Below are 26,591 nucleotides of genomic sequence, written 5' to 3'. Positions count from 1 at the left end.
TGTGTGTGTGTGTGTGTGCGTTGGTGTGTGTGCGTGTGCGCGTGCGTGCACGCGTGTGTGTGTGTGTGTGTGTGTGTGCGTCTGCGTGTAGTTGTTAGTGTTAGTGTGCATCTGTGTCTGTGTCTGTGTGTAGTTGTTAGTGTTAGTGTGTGTGTGTGTGTGTGCGCGTTGGTGTGTGTGCGTGTGTGTGTGTGTGTGCGTATGCGCGTGCGTGTGTGTGCATCTGCGTGTAGTTGTTAGTGTTAGTGTGTGTGTGTGTCTGCATGCATCTGTGTCTGCGTCTGTGTGTAGTTGTTAGTGTTAGTGTGTGTGTGTGTCTGCGTGCATCTGTGTCTGCGTCTGTGTGTAGTTGTTAGTGTTAGTGTGTGTGTGTGTCTGCGTGCATCTGTGTCTGTGTCTGTGTGTAGTTGTTAGTGTTAGTGTGTGTGTGTAAAGTACACATAAAGCTGCAGTCTGACTCCATTAGCACCAGATGAATGTTTTTCGGAGAAATCCGACAGAAACTCGCTGTGTTTTTCTCTCTGCTGACTGCAGATAAGAGATGGAGCGACTGCAGTGGAGCTTTGGGGGCGAGAGACTATTAAAATAGTGAAGAGACAGCGAGAGAGAGAGGCTACTAGTATTACACCACACAAACCTTTATGTACGTAGGTCTGCAACAAGTGTTTAAAACATTTTACCAAGAAAAAATTTGCAAATGGCTGAAAAAATCAATTGTAATCTGTTGAGTGGCTGGCAAAATTTGAACATTCACTATTTTGACCCTATTTGGCTGGTGGATGAAGAAGTAAATTGTGAACCCTGGCTGCAACTAATTATTTCTTTAATTGTGGATTAATATGTGGATTATTTTTTGGATGAATGGATTAGTTGTCTGCTTACCAATGGGATTTCAGAGTGTTCTTGAAGTTGTGGGAACCACACGCCTGTAGTTCTTATAGCCGGGACAAATTTAGCACATTTAGGAGTTGGGGAGCAGAATGAGGTGACTAGAGTTTCTCAAAATCTGAGGAAAATCTTTTAAACTGACCTTTGTTGATCTGAAATGAAGACAGATTCAGCAACTGCACACACACACAGAGACACACACACACACACACACACACACACACACACACACACACACACACACACACACACACACAGACACACACACACAGACACATAGTCTATTTCTCTCTTCAAATGTTTCCAGAAACATGTTTTTTCTGTGAACTATTTTAGTCCAATATGAGATCATATTCTCAACGAGCCGCCATGACAGACTGGCTTTGAATTTCTGGAGAAAACAAACCCCATGTGACGCGTTCGTCCAATCAGCTGCCGGTTTTCATTTCTTGGGCAAGAAATCAGATTAGTGCCGCCTGCTGCTATGGAGAAGTATTACGTCTTGTCTCGTCTTGTCGGTGTGTCCTGAGGAGACTGATCATCTCGACTGGCTTTTCTGCCGAGGGTCGGCCGTCTGGTTGGTGTGTAACCACTTTAAGAAAGCCTTCAGGCTGTAGCTTTTACATGTAGGCCGAAAATCCTTGGTTTGAAAAAGGCCACATATTGGCCATGTCTCAGAGGCCTCTGTTTAAAAGATAATGTTTAACCCACTGCTGGTCATTTCCAACATGGATCAATGGATTAGTTGTTTTGGTCTATTAAAGCAACTCAAAGATATTCCGTTTGCTATCACAGAGGAGTGAAGAAACTAGAAAATATTCACATTTAACCAGCTGGCATCATAACAAATGACTGAAACCGATGAATCGATTATGAAAGTAGTTGACAACTAATCGATCGATCCTTTAATCTTTGCAGCTCTTAATGTTTTATGTACAGTACAGGCCAAAAGTTTGGACACACCTTCTCATTCGATGCGTTTCCTTTTTATTTTCATGACTATTTACATTGTAGATTCTCACTGAAGGCATCAAAACTATGAATGAACACATATGGAATTATGTACTTAACAAAAAAGTGTGAAATAACTGAAAACACGTCTTATATTTTAGATTCTTCAAAGTAGCCACCCTTTGCTTTTTTATTAATAAGGGAAATAATTCCACTAATTAACCCTGACAAAGCACACCTGTGAAGGTAAAACCATTTCAGGTGACTACCTCATGAAGCTCATTGAGAGAACACCAAGGGTTTGCAGAGTTATCAAAAAAAGCAAAGGGTGGCTACTTTGAAGAATCTAAAATATAAGACATGTTTTCAGTTATTTCACACTTTTTTGTTAAGTACATAATTCCATATGTGTTCATTCATAGTTTTGATGCCTTCAGTGAGAATCTACAATGTAAATAGTCATGAAAATAAAAAGGAAACGCATTGAATGAGAAGGTGTGTCCAAACTTTTGGCCTGTACTGTAAATTACTTGGAATTGCCTTGTTGCTGAAAACGTGCTATAAAATGTAAAAAAAAAAGAAAAAGCCCAAGATGACATTCTCAAATGTCTCGTTTTCTCCACAACAGTCCCTTCAGGTTAAAGGGCACTTCAGCGCTTTACTTTCTCAGGCACGGAAGTTGGCGCTTGGTGTGTATTTATGCAATATGCAGCATGATAAGCAGGAGCGCAGAGATGTACATCAACGTCTGAGTGTAGCTCTGTACGTGTGTGTCATCGAAATACTGAGTGAGGTCGGCTTAAGCTTTCTTAACGATGGCCGATCCATTATTTTCTCATACGGGGGACACTTCATCGCATCTTATTGCTTTCTTTCAAGTGTAGCGGCAGAAATGGACGTGCTTATTATTTATTTATTCTAATCAAGAAGAAGTGTGTGTGTTCGTGTCTGTGTGTGTGAGTGTCCCAGTGTGTCCCTGTGTGTGTGTGTGTGTGTGTGACTGTATGTGTCCCCGTGTGTGTGTCCCCGTGTATGTGTGTCTGTCTGTGTGTGTGTGTGTGTGTGTGTGTGTGTGTGTGTGTCCGTGTGTGTGTGTGTTTGTGAGTGTGAGTGTGTGTGTGTGAGTTAATGTCCGTGTATGTGTGTCCGTGTGTGTGTGTGTGTGTGTGAGTGTGTGTCCCTGTGCATGTGTGTCTGTGTGTTTGTGTGTGTGTCTGTGTGTGTCTGAGTGTGTGTCCCCCGTGTGTGTGTCTGTGTGTATGTGTGTGAGTGTGTGTCCGTGTGTGTGTGTGTGTGTGTGTGTGTGGACATGAGTGAGGAGAAATCAGCAGAACAAACCAAGACACAACCAAAAAGTCAGACAGCACAGACCTCAGGGGAGAGAGAGAGAGTGTGTGTGTGTGTGTGTGTGTGTGTGTGTGTGTGTGTGTGTGTGTGTGTGTGTGTGTGTGTGTGTGTCCTGCAGTAAAGGTAAAGGTCAGCACTTAATGTGTCATGCATGGGAACAGCTGAAACCCTCCGATTGTTAATGCAACTGGACTCCAGTTTAAATCCAGGGCTTGACTGTTACAAACTCAGAGGAAAAACAACCAGTTTTAAATTCTTCTTGTCTCGGAGATTTAATCCATTAGTGACTCAAAAGGAAAAAAACTGACTCAAAATGTCAAAAACGTATTGTCTCTATGCTTCAGAACAGCAAGTGTTTTCTGATCGGACGCCCCTGATTTGTCAGTTACTGATGTGACATTGCTTTGGTTGAGCTCCGGTTGGTTTTAGGGTTTTTGGGAAACTAACATTGACTGTCAGTGAGAAACAGGAAGCCAACTGTTGTTTGATCCATCCATGCACTCTGACCTCCTCCCTCTTTGGCTCTACAATAACACTAGGGATGCACCGAATCCAGCATTCAGCTTCGGATTCGGCTGAATATTGAGCTTTTTAACAGGGTTGGGTTTCTGCCAAAAGTTAGAATTTTTCCCACTGAACCGAACCCTACGCTTGCACTCCGCGCGCTACGCTAGTCGCAGTAATGACGGCGCCGTTGGTTACGGGAAGGTGTTTACGTAGGTGGAGCGTTCAATGCAGTAGGCTGTGAGAAAGTGGACATGGATCTGGTGTGCAGTAGGCTGTGAGAAAGTGGACATGGATCTGGTGTGCAGTAGGCTGTGAGAAAGTGGACATGGATCTGGTGAGCAGTAGGCTGTGAGAAAGTGGACATGGATCTGGTGAGCAGTAGGCTGTGAGAAAGTGGACATGGATCTGGTGAGCACAAAAACTTGTTGTTTGGCAGTACTTTCAGTCAAAAGAAGGCCATTCAAGTCCAGCTACATGTTCAATCTGTTCAATGCTGATTGGTCTGGTGGTGGCGAGGACCCTAAACTATACACAACATGGCCGCTGTTACAACATCTGGTCTGAAACATCTGAAACAATACGAGTTGTGCACGAAGGAATCTACAGACAGCAGCCAGAATGCAGCAACTTCAGGTACGGCAAAGGAAGGACAGTCCCTGTTGACTTCATTTACGTGTTTACTGGGTTCATGGACTGAAGATGGGAGGAGGATTCGGTATTCGGTTTCGGATTCGGTAGAATCTTAACAAGTGGATTTGGTATTCAGCTGAACCCCAAAAATCTGGATTCGGCGCATCCCTAAATAACACACAAAAGTCACAATATGTCACTTGAACATAAAGAAATAAGTAACCGTCTAGTGTACTATTTCTGTGTTTCTACTAGAAAACATGCTTTAATGTTAAAATAGCACATTTTTCTCATGCTATCCATGGCTGCCACACCTGTGTTCACCCTCTGTCTGAATCTTTAAGCCCCCCTCACAAAAAAGCCAAGTCTGCTCTGATTAGTCAGCGTCCCCGCAACTCTGGAGTCTCCATATCTGGACTGCCTGCGTCGGGGGAGTACGTGGTGAGACTTTATACCGTGAAAAATCACAAATAAAAGGCTTCTTAACGAAATACTACACAATCGGACATGTTCCAGCGGGAATGGGATCCAAAATTTGAGATAAATTAACAACATCTGCAGCCAAGATTGCGGCTTTTCCAAAACGTTAGCATGTAGCTACATGAAGCGTTAGTGAGGAGTGGATTGTAATGTGGTATAGCAGCACTTTTTACCATCAAAAATCATAGATAAAGGCTTCCAACCCAAGTACTACAAAGGCGGACATGTTCCGGCAGGAATGTGATCCGAAATTGGGTAGAAATTAAGAACATCTGCCAACAAGATTACAGCTTTCCCTGGCGTTTTATAAAACAAAAATAAATTACAACATTACGGCACAAATCTTTTTTAATTTTAAGCTCCTACTGCTTGAGTCGTCTCTGTGTAACGTAGAGTTTTTCCTGCGTGTCTCTACAAAGTGTAACGTTAGACAGCCAATCACAAACATTGTTAGCTCTTGGTAGAAGCCTGCGTGCATTTTGGCTCATCCAATTCGGTACCCAGCCCTACATTTAACTCGAACATCCGACACTGTAACATTATAGATACAACGGAAAATACAGAAAAGCAGAATAGTTCTCCTTTAATAGGGCATTGGCTGGAGTAAGTGATGTTGTTATGGCCTTTTGGGAGGACAGTCTCCTAAAATGAATGATTACTTTTAATTTCATACCTCTGCTGTGTGACGCGAGTGGCAGCTGCTGAGCTCATAAGCAGCTCTGGGTCTCCTGTTCCCGCTGCGTTAGCCCGACTGTTTACCAAGCCGCAGAGGCAATGTCCATCTAAAACGCAGTTATATCAGCTTGTTAACGGGAAACTCATTTCCTGATCACATAGCTGTGGGCAGCGATCGGCTGTGTCTGTCAGACCCTGATGGCCTCTAATGAGCCCCTAATGACCCTAAAGGCCACTAACGAGCCCTTATAGGATCTTAACTTGCCTGAAGGTCCTTGACGAGCACAACAAGCCTAATGGATAATCAGCATAATGATTGGAGTGGTTACTGGAGCCCCAATTGCTTACTATTAAGATGATGCACACAAACACACAAGGCGGCCAAACCTGTAATGAGGTGTAAAACCGTGACAGTACGGTAGAAAACTCCCCGTAGATATGAGAAAACATGAATGAAATGTCTCCTACACTTAGCCAAAATGCAGCAACTTCAGGTACGGCAAAGGAAGGACAGTCATTCTTTACTTAATTAATGTGTTTACTGTGTTCATGGACTGAGGATGGGAGGAGGAGTCAGTAGTTGGTTTCAAATTCTTAACCAGTGGATTCGGTATTCGGGCCGAACCCAAAAAATCTGGATTTGGTGCATCCCTAGTCTAACATTAGCAGTCCGCTAACCCACTGTTGCTGGGTCTAATGTTAGCGTTAGAGCTGCGTTGGGCGGCTCTTCTCCCAGAGAGCTGCTCACACAGTTTAGTGACGCCTATTGTCACTATGACAACTAACAACAATCACTATTTGGTTGTGTACCAATCAAATGACCACGGGAAACAGTTCAATGGCCTTTTCCATCCATTTTATTTCCATGTCGACAACATTATGAGCAAGCAGTGCATGAATCAACAGAGACAACAGAGAGAACAAAACACTACAGCAGCCCTGCGGGAAGAGTTAGTGTGATAGAGAAGTGGCAGAAAAGCAATCAACGTTTTCCATATTTCCAGCTTTGTTCGTGGATTGGATTTTTCTTTCAGCTTTCTGCCGTTATAGTATCGACAGCAGGAGTCCTGAGGAGGAAAGAAAACCTGCTGCTCTGCTTTTTGGAGTGATGTTGAAGCTTAACGTGGTTCATTCTGAAAGTTAAATTGTGGTCAAAGATCATATGAGAAGGAGAGAAACCACAAGGAGAAGAAAGTGGAGAAGTGGAATGAGTAAGAGATGTAATTAGACTTAGAGGAGAGTGATTTTGACAGGACGGGATTAGTCTAAAGAGCGATCAATGCAAAGCAAAAAGCAATGACGTGAAGTTTTTCCTGTCACAGTCTCACTCTCAGTCTCCGACTGGAAAAAACTTCTGCAGGGCAGAGAGGAAAAAACATTTAGTAGTTGTTAATCACGACTGTGCCATCAATTTCCTTCTTCCTCTTTCCATCTTGATCTTTTTTCTTGGGCGAGGGGTTCTTCCTCCATCCTCTGGGGTTTCTTTGCCTCTTCTTTTGAGAGTTCATTTGCTTTTATTCAAAAACAAAAACCCTAAATGGGCTACACCTTCTGACAACCGTGATGGCGGCACCTGATTGGATGACCACTTCCTTGGGGGCTTTCTGCGTTCGGATTTTATGGATTATTTTTTGGGCATTTTAGGCCTTTATTGACAGGATAGCTGAAGACACAAAATGGGAGAGAGAGAGAGGGGGAATGACATGCAGCAAAGGGCTGCAGGTCGGAGTCAAACCCGGGCCTGCTACGTCGAGGAGTAATGCTCTGTATATGGGCGCCCTCTCTACCAACTGAGCTATCCGGGCGCCCCTGCGTTTGGATTTTAAAACAGACCAACGTGGTGGCTCGTTTGGAAACTTTTATTTTATTTTCACGGAAATAGTTTAGTAAAAATGTGTTTCTGAAAACATTTCATGTGAGAAATAAACTGAAGCTGCTGAAGCTGTCTTCATTTTAGATCGACAACGGTCAGTTTCAAAGATTTTCAGGAGTTTTTGCGAGGCGTCGAGTTAAGGAATGCCCCTAAACTAACCTGGATTCAACTTTATGCAAATGAGGAGCGGGCAACTCACGCCTTGTCTCTTGCCGCAATGCTACCATAATACATTGCCCCGCTGCTAAGATAAGTCCTTTTCGCACGGGACAAAGGAACGTCATGCGATTTAGAAATGTCCCCCCACATCTGTGTTTCCTGCAGCACATTCACACCGGACAAGCCTTGGTCTGTATTTTACTCAAATTTACTAAAATTATCCCATGCATATGATGTCAAAACTTTGATTTATAATTGCCAACGCAGCCAACACAAACCCAAATCACAGAGATGCCGATTCACACAGGACTAATAATATCACACAACCTCTGTGTTTGGGCCAAATATGGTTGGTAATTTGTGGTGGAATTTTTACTTGACAAATTAAAAACATGACAGATTCGCAAAGGATTCAGATTACAGACAACCTGCATAACTATTACAAATTATTAAAGGGTCCCCAGGTAATACTAGTCCTGTGCAAATAGGGGCTTTAGACTATGAATGGGTATGTCTTGCATTGCCAGACCCTCCTTCACAGCCCTGCAGAGGAGGGTCTGACTAGTCCACACAGCATTCCTGGATGGGAGAAAAACTACTCTGGTTTATTGGCATTTCTTTAAACCCATCACAATCGTCTTGGGCGCTGCTAAGCGTCGAGCGGAGCCACGGTGTCTACAGTACGGGAAGGAACTTGTTTTGGTGGAACATGTGTACGTTCAAAAGTAGTTTTAGTCGTAACTCAGATTGGACAGATAGTCTAGCTAGCTGTCTGGATTTACCCTGCAGAGATCTGAGGAGCAGTAAACCATAGTCCTCACAAATCCACCAGAGGTTAGAACGCCAACACAAAGAAAGAGGATGGTAACGGACATCCGGCCAACAAGAGGGACATCCGGCAGCACTGGAGCAATTGCAGAAGTGGTACGTTGCGGATATCGACTATGTACAAATTAAATAGTGCAGTACTTTTTGTAGATATAAGTACAGACAGTGAATGAGAACAGCCTGAAATACATCCTCTCCTTCTATTCGTCTCTCTGCTTCCTCCTGACTTGTCTAATCCTCACATCAGCTCGCTTTCTCTGGCTGCAAAAAATGAAATAAAAAAATACAAACACAAGTAAAAATAAAAGATTTTTACCAAGGAGCATAAAAGCACACGGTACATAACACCAGCTCATTTTATACCCTGATAACTACCACGGCAATAAACTCTACCTTCATGTTCCATTATGTTATATCTCAGTCTGTTTGCTAAACTCCTAATCACATTGTAAAGCTAATCTTGTTGCAGCCATTTTAACTTCATTTCATGTCATGAGTTTATTTGATACAGTGAGATGAATAGACTGGACCGCTAATGAAAATAATGAAAATCCTTGAGCTGTAGCAGTTGAAATTTCTCCATTAAGTGTGCATTTTCGACTACTTAATGTGCACTTTTCTCACAATTTAGCTCTCTGTCTTCTTTAGTATTGTCTCTCAGATCAGGTCAAGGGAGGACTGGACCATTTCCATGTAGAGTTGGTTGCAACATAAGGGACGATTTATGGTTCTGCGTCAAATCTATGCCGTAGGTACGTACGTAGTAACGGACCCTACGTCTTAGCCTGACATGCATTTCCACACGTCGCTACACACCGCAACAACTGTGATTGGTCCGCTTGGCCGTGGCTTTGTGGCGTCACATTTCCCCCTACTTCTTCTCCAAAAACAATATGAAATCAAGGAGAGGGTTCCTGCTTCAGATTTCCCACCGTGGTCAGAAAGAACAGGGGAGACACTTTGTTACTCCGCCTCCACCGCCAGAGATGGTTCTCGCTCCGAGGGAAATTCCTGCCACTTTCTCATTTTCGCTTTACCACACACACACACACACACACACACACACACACACACACACACACACACACACACACACACACAAACCGGCCCTGGTTTTCTCTTACAAGATACGCTAGAACGATGCAGACACACCAGCGCACAAGTTTAAGTCCTCACAACGGCGTTGGTTTCATGTTTCTTTACATAAGTTTGTTATGTATAACTATTACGTAGGTTTCTAACGTAGGTTAATAATGTAGCTTTCTTACGTAAGCTCTGCGTAGTCTACACACAACCAGTCTGGCTTAACCGGTGTGTAAGCTTTCGCCCAGTCCTCCTGATTGAAAAATGTAAAGCTCTAAGAGTGCTCGGCAACTTCTTGATGTGTGTGTGTGTGTGTGTGTGTGTGTGTGTGTGTTTGTGTGTCTGTGTGTGTGTAGCTCAATGAATGTGAAGCATTTGGTGTGATCTTCCCATGAATAAATACGGTTTAGAAAACATTGAAAGAGGTATGAATCAACCAGGTGTGATGAATAGAAGCTTTCAAGAGGTCACGCTCCTTTTGCATAAACGCTCAAGGTTCTGACTTTATGTTTCTGTGCTGTATTCATCGCTCAATAAGTCATCCTGTTCAATAATGACAAGGTACTTCAGATGTATGCATGATATGTGCGTATATATGTATATATGAGTGCTTACAGACAAACACACCCAACCCAAGGCCGTTCCATCTGCACACACATTATTCACTTCTTGGGGGTCAAACAAGCACAGGACTTTCACCCAGGAGGCCAGGGTTCATGTCCCATTCGAAAAAAAAGGAAACAGAGAGTTTTTTTTAACTTTAGGGAGCAAACGGAGCTCCGTCATGTTCTGCGTCACGTGGTAACCTTCAGGAAGTGAAGTGACGTCTGATTTGAACCCAAAACCACCATCTTTTTATCAACTTAACTCAGTAGTTTCACAACGTTAAGGTGTTCAAAAACCGCGACTGTTACCTTCTCTGGTTTAGATATGAGCTCCTGTGGGTCGTGTTGTGTGAGGGCCCGTTCACATTGTACGCGGCATGCGCTGCGCTCGCCGCTAGGTTGTCCTATTCCCAACTATATGTGTTGTGCTTGCCGCCGGGCGCAGCGCAAATTTACGTCATACATGCGCCAATAGTTGGATGCACGTCACGTCTGCGTCCGGTGTTTACATCAGACAAGCAGTACGCAACATATGTAGGACACACAAGTGATTTGGTGGCGAAGATGTTTCTGTCTTTGAACCAAAAGAAAGCCTTGGCCCTTGCCCTGGTTGTGAGGAGAAGACAGAGGAAGGCACCCGCAGCAGCAAGAAAGGTGCGGGTGCACGAGACCCTCAGGTCCAGAGAGCAGTTGGGGGAGGCCGGCTGCAGGAGCTCCGCTTTCACTGGGACCGGTTCCAGGGCTCATTTTGGCTCAACAGGGAGCAGACAGTCTGCTGACGAGAGTCGGGCCTTGGATTTCGCGGATGGGTTATGAATGGGTTTTCATTTCTAAATAAAATGTTGCATTTCAACACTATGTGTCATTGCATGTTTACATACGTAAGTAAGAGGTCTGCAGTTATTGCAGTTGGGTATAATAAAGCTAAGCTATGAGCCTGAATTCATACATTCATCATCATTTATTCATACTCTGGAAAACACTTTGTATGCATATGTGCAATTAATTCCTCCAAAACTGGAGCTTACGCACTTGGAAATGGGTAATTATTCTGTGTAACGGCCATATACCTAACTACCTATATGTGAACTTCAATAAAAACTAACATGACTTGTGTGAATCAGTCCAAACATATTTTACTTCATATAAACATACAAATACAAATATATCCTATAAATACCTGTATGGAGCTGTATATCAACTTTGTATTTGGTTTTCGCAGCTCACAACAGGCTACACTTCTTCCCAGTTGCTTTGGCACATTTCTCAGATCAGACATGACAATAATGTGTCACATAGGGAATAGTGCTCCCTTTCATGTGCATTGTTCATTACACTATACTTCCAGAGTGAACTGTTAAATATGGACAACAACACAAAGCAGATTGACTATCTTGGTGCAAACAATGGCGTAAGGACTTGTCAGTTTGATTGGGTCATTAGTATAAATACTTGCTTCGGACATGTAAACAAAAGATTTCAATCAAAATACACGCTTTTGCAGGTCAGTCACTATGCGGTGCAGTTTACACTAATTGTTTTAAGAAATGCACTCACTGTTGTGCAAATACAAATTATTATTTAAAAAAATGCACCAAAGTATCTGAGAAAAAATGTAACATAGTTATGATTGTATTTCAGTCGAGACAATCATGTCCATGTTGTTTTCACATAGCTAAAACCAACCTGAATGATTATGATTGAATGTATGATTAGGAAGCTACAATACCATGTTGAACTTTGACCGCGGCACGCGCCAGAGCGGCCAGCCGCTTTGCTCGGCGCAGCGGCTGACCAGTTCTTGTGCGTACAAGCCATTGACAATAATGGGTTTCATAGCGCAGCGCTGCCGTTCGCGCGTACAATGTGAACGGGCCTTCAGTGTTGGGGAGGGGGGGCGGGACCGATGACCGATATCGTCATAGGGTTTGGAGGACATATGTAAAGTTTATATAAGTAATGTCTGTCGGAAAATAAATAGGCCCTGTTCTAACAGGAACGGTCAATGAGTTATCTGGAAGAAGCTGCTGTTTTCATGTTTTCATGGTTGGAACCCAACATATGGGATATTCATACAAATATATGTTATACACACACATACATACTACACACATAAAAAAATTTATATGTGTATACAGTATATTTCTTGAAGCTGCTCTTTCATATGTCTTTTTGTAGCTTCGCTTATTTAAAGTTAATGTACCTGCACTTACTACGTCTGGAGTTTGCACCTTCAGGGTTGAAAGCACTTAATTGGAAGTCGTTTTGGATAAAAGGGTTAGCTAAAGGACATGTAATGTAATGTAAAATACACAGACACACAGACAAACACACACACACACACACACACACACACACACACACACACACACACACACACACACACACACACACACACACACACACACACACACACACACACAAGCTGCTGTTCGGGTGTTGATGCTGCAAATAGAAGAACTGGAGCAGTGATTTATGAGAAAAAAGAGGCTGAAGGTTTAGTGCATAATGTGCAAAAAATAAAATATAGGTAGTTAGTCCAAATACGTGTAATAAAAGTTGCTTGAAAAAGCTCTGTTTTTCGCTCTATAGACTTTCCGCAATGTTACATTCTCACCACCTGAAAAACAGCCTGGACGTTAATGTGCTGCACGACATAATCAATAACTCATTACATGAATAACACATAAAGGCAGATACAGCCCAGCGGTGTGAGATATATAGGTGAGAAGAAGTGTCCGACCTGGCTGTGACCGTTTGTGCCTTTTTGTATAAAAAAAAAACAGCAGGAAGAGAAAGTTTTTTTCAAAAGATGAGTAATCTAACTACCACTGTGTGTGTGTGTGTGTGTGTGTGTCTTTGTGTGTGAGCAAGCTAACAACACCAAAAGATATCCTTGTGGAAATACAAGATCCAGTCATGAAGGCAGCTCTGGAAACAGAGTCAGAGTCACATAAACACAGTTTAACATCCTGACAGTCTAATACAAGCTAAAGTATATAATTACTGTTTCTTCTTTCCTCCAATAATAAATATTTGAACAGAGCTAAAAACACTCACGTTGGATTTCCCCCACAGCGTTGCATGATGGGAGAATAGAGCTTGGATGTGTCAAAGACACACTGTGAACCGATGTGTCCAAGATTATTTAAACTAATACCAGCAATGTTTCCACCGACAGTAATGGAACAGAAACCACGTCTTTACTTAAATTACAAAAACACTTTATTTATATTACTGGGTAAAAGAGAAGATAAAAACAGTTTTCCGAATTTAAAAAGGAATTAACAAAAAGGGGGTCCGACAATGTCAGTCGGAGCTTCCGCCACAATTTCCAAGTCCGTGCATTATAGTACATAAGCAGGTCACGAGAGGGGCGGCCGATTCCATCTGGGGGGGGAAGCTGGGCTTCTCTTCCCCTACGCCACTCCACGTTGCGATACCCAGTCTGGCATCTTGAGGTAGAGAACATTTGGATCCATTCGCCAAACGACCGAGCAATCAGCGTTGGTTTTGAGGCGGGTTTAGGTGGTGATAGACAGATGGTTTATCCAATCAGATAACCATTATTTTCAGACACTGGTAGCCCTAATTCTGTTAGCCGCTCGCTAATGCTTTTTCCTCTTGGATCCTTCTTTTGGAATATGGACCGGGAACCTGAAATGGGGTCTTTTATTCCTAAATTCCCGTTACACAAACGGCAAATCTCCTTTACCGACATGTTGCTTGCTTGCTGAGCTAACGAGCTATGCTTTGCCTGCAGCAGCAGGGGCTTATGGTTGTATATTCATACGCTTCGTGGATCTGATTGGTTGATTTGGCCCATCTATCACCAACTATAGGTGGTGATAGACAGATGGTTTATCCAATCAGCTAACCAGGATTTTAGCCCCTTCCCAAAAGTTCTCCAACGGAAAGTTCCCAGATGGATATGCCGAGCAAATGCGAAGCGATCCATCTGGCGGAGTCAGGTTACGGAGCGGGTAGCTAGAGGACTTTCCTTTACTTATCTGTACACAGGCGTTGAATCTGTCATTCAGGTGGCTGCATCCCTCCTGCTGCTTCAGCCTCTGTCAATGTGTCCCGATCTGCACCCCCACTCGTTCGCCCGCACTTAGTCAGGGCTGCCGATGCTCCAGCCCGTATGCTCATCCTGCCTCTTCATCCATAGTAAACAGTTCATTCATAAATAGCAGAGTTGCACATGCAGTAGATTATAAAAACACACAGGCACAGCAAACAGGATTAAAATAAACATGCAAACACTAAAATCCTTAAAAACACACATGCAGTTAGTTAATAAAAGGACACACCAACACGGCAATTCACATGCAACAATAAAATCAGTGACACACAGGGGTATTACTATATATAGGCTATGGATTCTTCACCTTTGACAGTTGCAACCAAGGGGGTAATAAGCGAGCATCTGGAAAGCGTACCTCCTATGGAGAAATTCTGAGGCTAACAAGCCATAACCTTCAGTTAGCATCCCATTGACTCCCATTCATTTTGGCGTCACTTTGACAGCGAATAACTTTACATCTGAAGCGTTTAAAGACTCTATTTGTCTGTTGTTTATTTCTAAAGAAACACGACAATGTATAAAAGGCTCCATTACCTTGTACCTCACGTTATGGCTCCGTAGCAGACGCTTTTATAACAATAGGCTAACGATTGGGTCATAACCACGAGACTTACTGTCACACAGTAATCGGCCGTTGGACAGTCTGGCGAGGTCGGTGACTCGAGTCTGTTCGGTGTGTTCCGTGCCGTCGTCCGTCCGAGGGGCTTTCATTTTGGCCGATTTGACATGTATAATCGGCGGGGCGGGCGGACTCAAACGACCCATCTGATTGGTGGAGAGCTAACCAGGAAATGGGGAGCGGGATGAGCATGACTAGAGTCTCTCAAAATCTGATGAAAATCTTTTAAACTGACCTTGAAATGAAGACAGATTCAGCAACTGCACGAGCCGCCATGACAGTCTGGCTTTGAATTTCCAGATAAACCAGACCCCACGTGACTCGTTCATCCAATCAGCTGCCGGTTTTCCTTTTTGGGCGACAATACAGACTAGCGCCACCTGCTGTTATGGAGACGTATTACGTCTCATCTCTTCGTTGTGTTCTGAGGAACTTTTTTGACCAACTCGGGGAGACTGATCAGTCCAACTGCCTTTTTTGCCGACGATTGGCTGTCTGGTTGGTGTGTAACAGCTTTAGAGAAATTACCGTATAGTCAGGAGAAGGGACATGGAGGCATACAGTCAAGGGAGAAGCCCAAAGAGAGTCCATGAAAAGCATCGGAACAAAATATTTCAGCAACGTTTTGATGGATTGGAAATACTTTGATATGTGGCAAGTGAATTCATATGAAGTAACATTTATCCACAACAGATTTGTCTTGGCACAGCTACCAGAAGACTTCCAACTTTCAGACAGGTTGCTCACGTCACATCTACGTCTTCAAGCTCAGTTGGAGGCTGCTCAGTAACGCTTTAACGTTTAAGGTGTGTCCAAATCCACTTTTGCTAGTTTGACGGCAGAAACAAGTGTCCGTGCGCCGGGTGCCTGGTCCTAAAGGGTTGTACTTAGTGTCTCATTAATCAGAGGTGTGTTTTGGGCGTTACATGAAATCAACCAATAAGAGTGTCATCTCCCATTCCCTTTAAGCATTGCTATTATGGAGGATTTGCAACGTAATATTTTTATTTGTAATCTTTAGGGCCGAGCATAACGCGTTTATTTTTACCTCACTCAGCTTCACGTGGTGCCTAACAGGCTACTATTTTGACCCTTTGTTGCAACTTTACTTATCAAGCTGCCATACTTCCTCCTAACACATCCTCCTGTGGCATGATGGAGAAATGCAGCAGTAACACAATTATATTCACAATTGCAAAACTCCCGGACGGCTCGTAGACAAGTCGAAAGCCATACGCACATTGTGTAAACCTGAATAAAAATATCACAAAGCGCTACCAGCTACGAGCTAAGCATAGGACAGTTAACGTGACTCAGGTTGATGCTAGTGGGCTCAGACAAAGCTCTATTTTGGAGAGTGTTACTCACAGACCTGTTTCTGAAACCAAAGTGCAAACGCTGTCTCATCAACCGGTGATCACTGGACGTCAGTGAGCAATCACTATTATTTCGAAGTTACTGCACGCTATATTGACTCTGGTAGGTAGGGTTGGGTACCGGAACGTGCTGACCTAAACGGTAGTAACGAGACTGAATAAGAACGAAAATTTCGGTGGCTGACTTTACACTACACCTGACAGAAGGTAAAGTTAGCCTACCTTTAGCTAACAGCTGGATTAAACACGGTTAAAATGCTGACAGGTAATGTTAAACAGTGTAAAGTGTGACTGGATTTCACTGTAGGGGATTCCAACAGCAGGACCAACTGTCAGGATTTGTGACGTGAACCCAGAAGCAGACTGAGACAGTTTGAAGTTTAACACAGTTTATTGTTGGAGCAGACCAGGTAGCAGAATGGACAGGTGGGACATCCTCTCAGGCAACAGAGCAGGTTGTGGACACAGGTAGGGAGACAGAGCATGCAGGACTGGTGAAGGAAGGTGGAGAGTGGCATCAATGGGCAGGCTGAGCAGAGCAGAGTGGTTCTCCTTCAAACACAAAAGAAACAGCATTCAGGTGTGCAGGACAAACAGGTTACAAAAGTACCGCGAGAGCATAAAACTGGACTTTCACCTACGTGACTCGACTTGACTATCCGGCGTCAAACAGAGAGCAGTCACAGCTTAAGAAGCTGCGCTGATGAGCCACAGAAAACAGGTGGGTGATTGGGGATTGCCTGCAGCTGCGAGTAATCAAGGAGTGGCCAGTCACACACACAGCACTGTGAGGAAGGAGAAACAGAGCGAGCAGAGGAGAGGGAGAGAGAGAGAGAGAGAGAGAGAGAGAGAGAGAGAGAGAGAGAGAGAGAGAGAGAGATCCAGGGAAGCCCAGCTTGTCACTTCCCCACTAGTGGATTCGTGACACTAACAGTCTGCGCAGCAGCGCAGCAGCTGCCATTGTTGGAATTAAACAACACAGACGGTGAGTTCACTTAAAACAGGTAGCCTCGTGGTGCATTCACAGTAATTGTAAAATACCATTTTCCCATCTGGTGGTTGTTTTTGTCGTTCAACAGCAAGTTACTGGTGAAATAAGTTATTGTTATAGTTATTACATTATTATTACATCTTTTATTTTGACCATGGCCTTAACAATAAAAAAGTTGCTGACTGTTGTTTAGTACCCTTTTTCTTTTTTCTTCTTTTGTTTACAGTAAATAAATTATAAACTAATACAAATCTTAAAGTCAAGTTCATAAAGTAACTTTCATTGCATTCATTTGATTCCCAATCAAGATACACTGGTAATAATTACTTTCCATTGTTAATATGTACTTAAAAACAGTTCTGAAATGCAAAATAATAGAATTTTAATCATATGATACAACATGCGATTAATCGTGATTACATTTTTTTTATTGTTTGGCAGTCCTGGTAACCTTCCACACGTGTGTGTGCTGCTGTGTGTCCCTGTGTGTGTAACAAGCATAGTGTGTGCGCGCTGTGCACGAGCCTAGGAGCATTTTACTAATGCTCTGTTAAAATAATGAAATCCTGCGTTATTGACTTTAGACCAGGTTATTGTTGGTCAATGGGTCAAGGGTGTTGTATCAGCAACTTGGTCTTAGTGCTGATAAACATAACTATAGCACAAGGCATGCTATGGAGGGTAAATTCACATTACCGAAAGTAAGAACAAACAAAGGTAAAAACACTGTAATATATAGAGCCATGATTAATTGGAATGCAATGCCTAGTCATGTCATTCAAGAAAATAGAAAACTTCAATTTAAATTATTACTTATTATTACTCTCCTAGCTGAGCAGAACTCTGGATTGGATAATACCTAACGAATACTGTTAGTATCATTGAGGGTTCTCTGGGTGCATTTGATTTGATTGATTTGATATATTAGTGAACAATGTTATACTCTTATCTCTACGGTCTGTGAATAAGTTATATTAGGTCCTGTGTTGTCTTGTGTTGTGTTGAATGTTGTTATTTTTGTTATTATTTATGTTGTTTTTCCTTCAATGATGTATTGAATGTTGTTTTTTGGTGGTTGTTTTTATTGTAATGATGCATGTTAATGTATAGTTGCACAAGTTGTGTGTGGACTCCAGGAAGAATAGCTGTGGCTAAGGCCCCAGCTAATGGAGATCCCAATAAATCAAATCAAAAATGGAGCCATCACTTCCTGCTGCCTCAAGATAGCAATACTCACAGAATGCACCTGAACACACCTACCTGTAAGACCAGCACACCCAGAATGCACCTGAACACACCTCCCTGTAAGACCAATGACCACTGATTTCTTCTCTTCTCATTCAGTTGTTGCTGAGAGTTGAACCATCGTACAGCGTTTCTTTCTCCATACACAAAACTAATCAACTATTCCTAAATACGACTTTCTACAAGCTAAAAGCATCGAAGAGCATTCAGACATAGAGAAGTCCTCTCAGACATATGAATGGACACAGTCAAGCATTGTGGCGGCAGATTGCCAACCTTTTAACATCACTTAACTTAATTATGTGAAGTGCCTCTTTCTCTATTGTCTCAGTTTTCTCTGGGCCAAGACAGCAGCAGACATAGACCAACATTAAAACAGATACAACTGAAGAGAGCTAGAAGGGCACACAGCCAATAATCCAGTCTTCTATCGTATACTTATCTGCATGTCAGGTTTTAGAGAAATGGTGGACCCAAAAATGCAGAGATGACGCGGAAGTGTTAAGTTCAAAGATTTAATAAATAAAAAGGGTTACAACTAAAAGAGTCCTAAAGTAAGCAGGCAAAAATAGTTCAAAATTTTTTTGAGGAAGCCAAAAGACCAGGAATCAAAAATAAGGCATGCACATACGCATGCACACATAAACAGACAAAGGCACAAACGCTCCTGTGAAGTGCCTGGTGCAGGTGTGTTCAGGGCGTGTCCAAATCCACTTTTGCTAGTTTAACGGCAGAAAAAAGGGTCCGTGCGCCGGGCGCCTGGTTCTAAAGGGTTGTCCTTAGTGTCTTCATTAATCAGAGGTGTGTTTTGGGAGTAACATGCAATCAACCAATCAGAGATCATCTCCCATTCCCTTTGGGGTGTTTGGACCTTGGAGCATTGCTGTTATGATGGAGGATTTGCATCGTAATATTTTTATTTGTAATCTTCTGCATGTGTGTGTGTGTGTGTGTGTGTGTGTGTGCTGCTGTGTGTCCCTGTGTGTGTAACAAGCATAGTGTGTGTTCGCTGTGAACGAGCCTAGGAGCATTTTACTAATGCTCTGTTAAAATAACAATGAAATGATGCGTTATTGACTTTAGACCAGGTTTTTGCTGCACGCCCAGAATGCACCTGAACACACCTCCCTGTAAGACCAGCACACCCAGAATGCACCTGAACACACCTCCCTGTAAGACCAGCACACCCAGAATGCACCTGAACACACCTCCCTGTAAGACCAGCACGCTCATGGGCGCACAGATGGGTGCAGGTGCATTTGTTATATAAATTCGCAGCCTGTCTTATATGTGATATAAGACAGGCTGCAAACTGTCAATCACATCATAGCCATGCCCTAAAACACCCCTTGCTTTATTGCCAAAATTTAAAATCAACGAGTAATAATTAAAAAAATTAACATTATTCTGTATTGCGGAAGACTTAAAACTAGCGATTGAGACCATAAACTCATTATGAAAATGTTTACTGAGGTAATAAATCACATTCTCTATGAGACACGTTCTCCTTTTGTAACCGCATGTGTCTCCCCCTGCTGGAATTAAGATAGAATGAAGGTTTAAGGCATTGCGCCAAACCGGATGCTTTGTCCATTACAGATTTTTCCAATTGCTAACACACTAAAATGACATGCATAGCACAATTATTTAAACTGACACACAGAGAGCCAAACCGCTTCTCAAGTCTCCAAAAGTCTAAACACATTTTCTGCTTTACACACATTTTGCATTTCAAAGTGGCACTTTTTAAATGCACTGAACACAGTTCTCTGCATAAGACACTCCATAATCTGACATAAAGTCCCATGTCTGCCGTTTCAAAGCACTGCCATTCAAAATGACACTACATGAGCTGATTGGCCAATATATATCAGCCACCTGGCCAATCACCTCCATGGTTCATTGTTACCACTTCAATCAGGAAGTAAGCACTATGATGCCTCTTTTTTTCTATATATTTTTTCTGCAATTTTCTTTTTTTTGTGCGCATATTTTGGTTCAGTCCAATGTAAATATATCTGCTGTGCATATGCTGCATTGACTTGTTTGGTGAAAAATGAAAATGTTTCAACAGCATGTGTGTGTGTATCTGCAAATATTTCTATGCATGTGAACAATCTGAAGAATTTTCTACGATATTAACTATTTTAGTATTATGACAAAGCACACTAAAGATGAGAGTGCTTTTCATTACGCCTAGCAGTGTGTAGTTGGTTAGACAAAAATCTGGTAACATGAATGAAGTCCAGCTGGGAGGAGGCCTCGGGGAAGACCCGGGACTAGGTGGAGGGATTATATCTCCAACCTGGCCTGGGAACGCCTCGGGATCCCCCAGTCGGAGCTGGTTAATGTGGCTCGGGAAAGGGAAGTTTGGGGTCCCCTGCTGGAGCTGCTCCCCCCGCAACCCGACACCGGATAAGCGGACGAAGATGGATGGATGGATGGATGAATACAGTGTGCACCATGTGGTGCAAAAGTTTGATTTTGATAATGTTATATGTAGTTTTGGTTGCAGTGCTTCATTTTGCAGGATATATATATGAAGTATTTTGCAGTTTGGGTGTGTGGTTTTCTGATAAAACCAGCCTAGTTTGCAAAATTGTGTTTTAGCAATTGGAAAAAACTGCAATATTAACAGTCTGTGGTTTTGTTGTGCTTTCTTCGTTTGTTACCGACATAGAGTTGATAAGCGGGCTGAGTCTAGCTGTCGCTGGGTCTAACTGTCCCTCTTCACTCGCCGTAGCTCCCGGAGAACGTCTCCCGAGGGTTAGGGTTAGGCTTTTGTGCTAATCTAATGACCACGGCAAACAGTTCAGTGGCATTTCTATCCATTTTATTTCTATGGTAAAATCAGATACAAATTGAACTTTAATATGAAATTAAAACGTTCTTCATAAAACAACCTAGATCGTAGAGTTAAAAGCTAAAAGCGTGTAAATGAAGGGAGAAAAGCATGTTTTCTGAATGCTCTTCAGGCTTCGAACTAACCTGTAAACCTGATTTAGATTTCCCTGGCTGAATCTGGGACTGTAAAACCTCCTTTGGGACTTTCTCTCTTACACATCAGAGCAGACAGCTGTCACAACACTGTGTCCCTGTGCAGCTGAGTCACTGATCTCTGTCTAATGAGGTATTTAAAATGCACCTTGGTGATTACACATGAAGAACAATTACGGTTAGAGTGACAGAGGGTCCCATTGTGTGTTTTCTGTCTTTGTCCGGCAGGCTGCAGCCAAGGCGGTTTCTCATTAACTCTACTAATGCTGTCAAGAGAAGAAAAGATAAAAAAACCTACATCATTATTAGATGATTAATGTTTGGTTTCAGTCCAGAAAATCGGAAAGGGGTGGAAGTGTTCATATCATAATGGTCTTTAATCTTTTAATTATGTAGCAGCCTTTTGAGGTCTAATTTAATCTGTTTATTCAGAGCCATGTTGCAATGTAGCCAACACATTTCATCTGTGTGTGTGTGTGTGTGTGTTTATGTATGTATGTGTGTGCGTGTGTGTATGTATGTGTGTGTGCGCGTGTGTGCGTGCGTATGTGTGTGTCTGTATGTGTGTGTGTATGTGCGTGTGTGTTTATGTATGTGTGTACGTGTGTGTGCGTGTGTATGTGCGTGTGTGTGTATGTATGTATGTGTGTGTATGTGTGTGTGTGCGTGCGTATGTGTGTGTTTATGTGTGTGTGTGCATGTGTGTGTGTGCGTACATATGTTTGTGTTTATGTACGTGTGTGTGCGTGTGTGTGTATGTATATGTGTGTGTTTATGTATATGTGTGTGTGTGTTTGTGCATGCGTATGTGTGTGTGTGTGTGTGTGTGTGTGTGTGTTTTTGTGTGTGTTTATGTATATGTGTGTGTGTGTTTGTGCGTGCGTATGTTCCAGCTGACAATAGGCATCCTAAAATCCAATAGTTAACAAATTTAAATAAATTACATTACATCTATAATGACATCAGGCCTGAGCAAAAAGGATTAAAGTGGCCATATTATGAAAAAATCCATCCATGGTGTTGTGAGTGAGATCTGGTTTCTGAATGTGTCCTGCCTTCAGTCTCCTGGTGAGCTGGTCAACATCGGCTCGGACTGTGACGTTACAGTCCAAAATGAGCTGGCTAACCACAACCGTTAGCTCGTAGCGTTGGCATGCTAACGCTAGCATGCTACGTCGTTCTCAATAGCAAAGCACTGCTACAACACACACAAGTTCACCATAATCTCCAAAAGAACTACTTCCATGTGCTCCCTGGTTTAGAAGAAGTCTCCCAGCTGATCCTGCCTTGGAACTGACTGAAGTTGGAGAAAGAGGCTTTCTTTTACTGTCTCTAGAGTTAGATAGCTGACATGATCTACATCTGAGCTACTGAGCATGTGCGAGTACAATCAAAGATAGTACAGAAGAAGAAGATGAAAAGAGGTCTCACTCTGTAGCTAAAACAGAAACCAGGTGAGAAGAGGATCTACAGCAGTGAGAGAGAGCTGTGCAGTACAACAAAAATATGGTGTTTTTTGAAAATTAAACCATGTAAACCTATTCTGGTACAACCTTAAAATACAGTTATGAACCTGAAAATGAGCAGAATATGAGAGCTTTAACACACAAAAACAAGGAAGCACAGATGATGGCAAAGGCATTTAAGCAGTCCATACAGTAAAGACAATACATGAGAGGAGAATAATCTCAGAGGACACATTCAAGACATAACACACGTGTGTGCGTGTGTGTGTGCAATCGTGTGTGCGTCTGAGCATGCATGCGTGAATGTATGTGTTTATATGTGCGTGTGTATGTGTTTGTGTGTTTATGTGTGTGTGTGTGTTTATGTGTGTGTGTGTGCGTGAATATATGTGCGATCGTGCGTCTAAGCATGCATGCGTGAATGTATGTGTGTGTGTGTGTGTGTGTGTGTGTGTGTGTGTGTGTGTGTGTTTGTGTGTTTATCAACCGGTATGTGTGTGATTTTGTGTATGTGTGTGTGTGTCTATGTGTGTTTATGTGTTTGTGTCTGTGTGTGTGTTTATGTGGGTGTGTGTTTATGTGTGTGTGTGTTTATGTGTGTGTGTGTGTGTTTATGTATGTGTGTGTTTATGTGTGTGTATGTATGTGTGTGTGTGTGTGTGTGTTTATGTGTGTGTATGTATGTGTGTGTGTGTGTTTATGTAAGTGTGTGTGTGTGCGTGTGTTTATGTATGTGTGTGTTTATGTGTGTGTGTGTATGTGTGTGTGTGTGTGTGTGTGTGCGTGTGCAGAATAATTTAAGATGTTTTTCTGAAGTATTATTTTGAAGCATGCAGTCCCTCAGCGTAATATTGAGTTTTTTTTCTCCCGGAAGCTTCGAGGAAGATGAAGGTCACAGATAAAAGATGATGAGGGTTCAATGCTGCTGCCGCAACAAAGCAGCAATGCACCATGGGACGTGACCTGTCAAGTCCATGAAAGTCTAATGAGTCTCGTTCTTCAGTGATATTTGGCTGATGGATTGTTTGTCCCTGTGTCTCCTGCAGGTACAAGGCCATAGTGAACCCCATGGACATCCAGAAGTCCAGCGCTGTCTTCTGGACGTGTCTGAAAGCCGTTTCCATCTGGCTGCTGTCCATCTTGCTCGCTGTTCCTGAGGCCATTTTCTCCCAAGTTGTCAACATGCAGGTATTGTATAGTACACACAGACATGGAAAATACAACAAATACTACTGTAGTACTACAACGACCAGTAACTAAGACCACGACGGCACTCGGAGAACTCTGTCAAACCCTCGCAATCACTGATGGAAGGAGAGAGCTCTCTCCGTGGTGTGTGTGTGTTTGTGTGTGTGTGAATGTGTTTGTGTTTGTGTTTGAATGTGTGTTTGTGTGTGTGTGTGTGTGTGTGTGTGTGTGTGTGTGAGAATGTGTGTGTGTTCGTGTTTGAATGTGTGTTTGTGTGTGTGTGTGTGTGAGAATGTTTGTGTATGTTTGAAAATGTGTGTGTGTGTGTGTCTACACTATTTAATATATCTAGTATATCCAGATATCTTTTTAATATATCTAGTATATCTACATATGTATTTAATATATCTAGTAGTATATCTACATATGTATTTAATATATCTAGTAGAATATCTACATATGTATTTAATACATCATATCTAGTAGTATGTCTACATATGTTTTGATACTGGGTTGGTATTTAATAATTTAATATATCTAGTAGTATATCTACATAATGTATTTAATATATCTAGTAGAATATCTACATATGTATTTAATACATCATATCTAGTAGTATGTCTACATATGTATTTAATATATCCAGTAGTATATCTACATAATGTATTTAATATATCTAGTAGAATATCTACATATGTATTTAATACATCATATCTAGTAGTATGTCTACATATGTATTTAATATATCTAGTAGTATATCTACATAATGTATTTAATATATCTAGTAGTATATCTACATATGTATTTAATATATCTAGTAGTATATCTACATATGCATTTAATATATCTAGTAGTATAGCTACATATGTATTTAATATATCTAGTAGTATATCTACATATGTATTTAATATATCTAGCAATATATCTACATATGTATTTAATATATCTATTAATATATCTACATATGTATTTAATATATCTACATATGTATTTAATATATCTAAATTTGTATTTAATATATCTAGTAGTATATCTACATATGTATTTATATATCTAGTAGTATATCTACATATATATTTAATATATCTAGTAGACTATCTACATATATATTTAATAAAATATTCTCAGGAGTTGCCCTGCTCCAGTTCATTGACTCCTCTCTTCCTCCCTACTCCCATCTCGTCTCCTTGTCTCCTTGTCTCCTCCACTCTCAGGGCAACAACACTAACGTCACCTTGTTGAACTGCGTGCCCTACCCGCTGTCCAATCAGATGCATCCCAAGATTCACTCTGTGATGATCTTCCTGGTGTACTTCCTGATCCCTCTGACCATCATCTCGGTGTATTATTACCACATCGCCCGCACGCTCATCAAGAGTGCCCACGACATGCCGGGCGAGGTCAGCGAACACACCAAGAGACAGGTGAGGAAATGAATGAGTCTGCAGGTTCTCACTTCAACCGAAGATCCTCTAGAGCAGAGATCTTCAACAGGGGGTCCTGGGACCCCTTGGGGGTCCTCAGAGTAATTGCAGGGGGCGGCCGCCAAATTATTAATTGTTAATTTTTTAAAGTGTTTTCAAAAATAAATCCCCACTGACGATAGGTTATCTGGCCTATAGGTAAAGTAGTCACTAAGGTAGTCATCCACATACAGTTTATCCTAAAGATTATGTTTAACATTAAAAGATGATTTACAAAATATGCCAAAACATATTATTTTAATAGTTTAGTATTCCATGCAAAAAAGGTATGTATAAAGGCCTTAGGTTGCCCTTTACATTACTGTAGGCCTAGCTTAATATGCAACATCATTTTATACCATATGTCAGGGGTCATCAACTACATTTTTTCAAGGGCCAGAACTTTTCTAAGCAGACACTCCGGTGGCCGGACTTTGAAATAAAATTAATTTATGCCTATTCTTGTTCGAAATGTTCACTTTCTTACTGAATTAATGCTATACTTTTTTTTACATGTATTAGAGTGAGCAAACTCCTAAAAAACATGGAAACTCCATAATGATAACTGGCTCTTTAACTAGAAAATGATCTCAGACTAGGAGGCAGTTCACTGAGGAGTGATGGTTAAAGTCTGTGATTAAGGAAACATTATTTCCTAATTGGTGAAAAATGCTTGCAGAAAGAAATTGCAGGTAAACATGTCACTGTCAAAGAGGCTGAAGGGAAAAGTTGAAGTGGAAAAGCCAAAAGCCCAGCTTTAATGATGAATGGACTGATAAGCAGGCTATGCACTCGTCATGTATGCCTCATTTGCAATGAAAGATGATGTTGCAAAATAATACAACCAGCACCATCATCAAGAATGAAGAACTCGAGAATGAAGAACTCGAACATAACGATCGCGTCATTCACGTGCATATTAAGTAGCCACTTATAATACCTCCATAGATTTACCGCTCCAGCGGAGTTTGGTTTGTTCAGCCAGCAGTGAGGCTCACAAGACTTTGTCCAAATTTCCAGATTCCCGGCAAACTAAGATAAACAGTTAGACTCCAAACCGACAGCTTTTGTTTTATCTTGTTTGTAAAAATTTGCTATTTGCAGAGTAGAGCTGGTTTGCGTAAAACAGTGCA

General features: G+C 41.9%; 1 protein-coding gene across 1 annotated transcript in view; it reads left to right on the top strand.

The window, feature by feature from the left end:
• The window catches only part of nmbr (neuromedin B receptor), a 51,654-nt gene that overhangs the window by 7,172 nt on the left and 17,891 nt on the right, over positions 1-26,591 (top strand). Inside the window, exons 2-3 of the mRNA XM_028605760.1 lie at positions 23,854-23,995; positions 25,210-25,419. Coding sequence (XP_028461561.1) covers positions 23,854-23,995; positions 25,210-25,419 — 352 coding nt within the window. The remainder of the gene's footprint in view (positions 1-23,853; positions 23,996-25,209; positions 25,420-26,591) is intronic.

The sequence above is a fragment of the Perca flavescens genome, chromosome 18, assembly GCF_004354835.1.
Source record: "Perca flavescens isolate YP-PL-M2 chromosome 18, PFLA_1.0, whole genome shotgun sequence".
In the NCBI taxonomy this organism is placed as follows: domain Eukaryota; kingdom Metazoa; phylum Chordata; class Actinopteri; order Perciformes; family Percidae; genus Perca; species Perca flavescens.
Note: the sequence above shows the minus strand (reverse complement) of the source record. Positions and strands in the feature narration are given on the sequence as shown.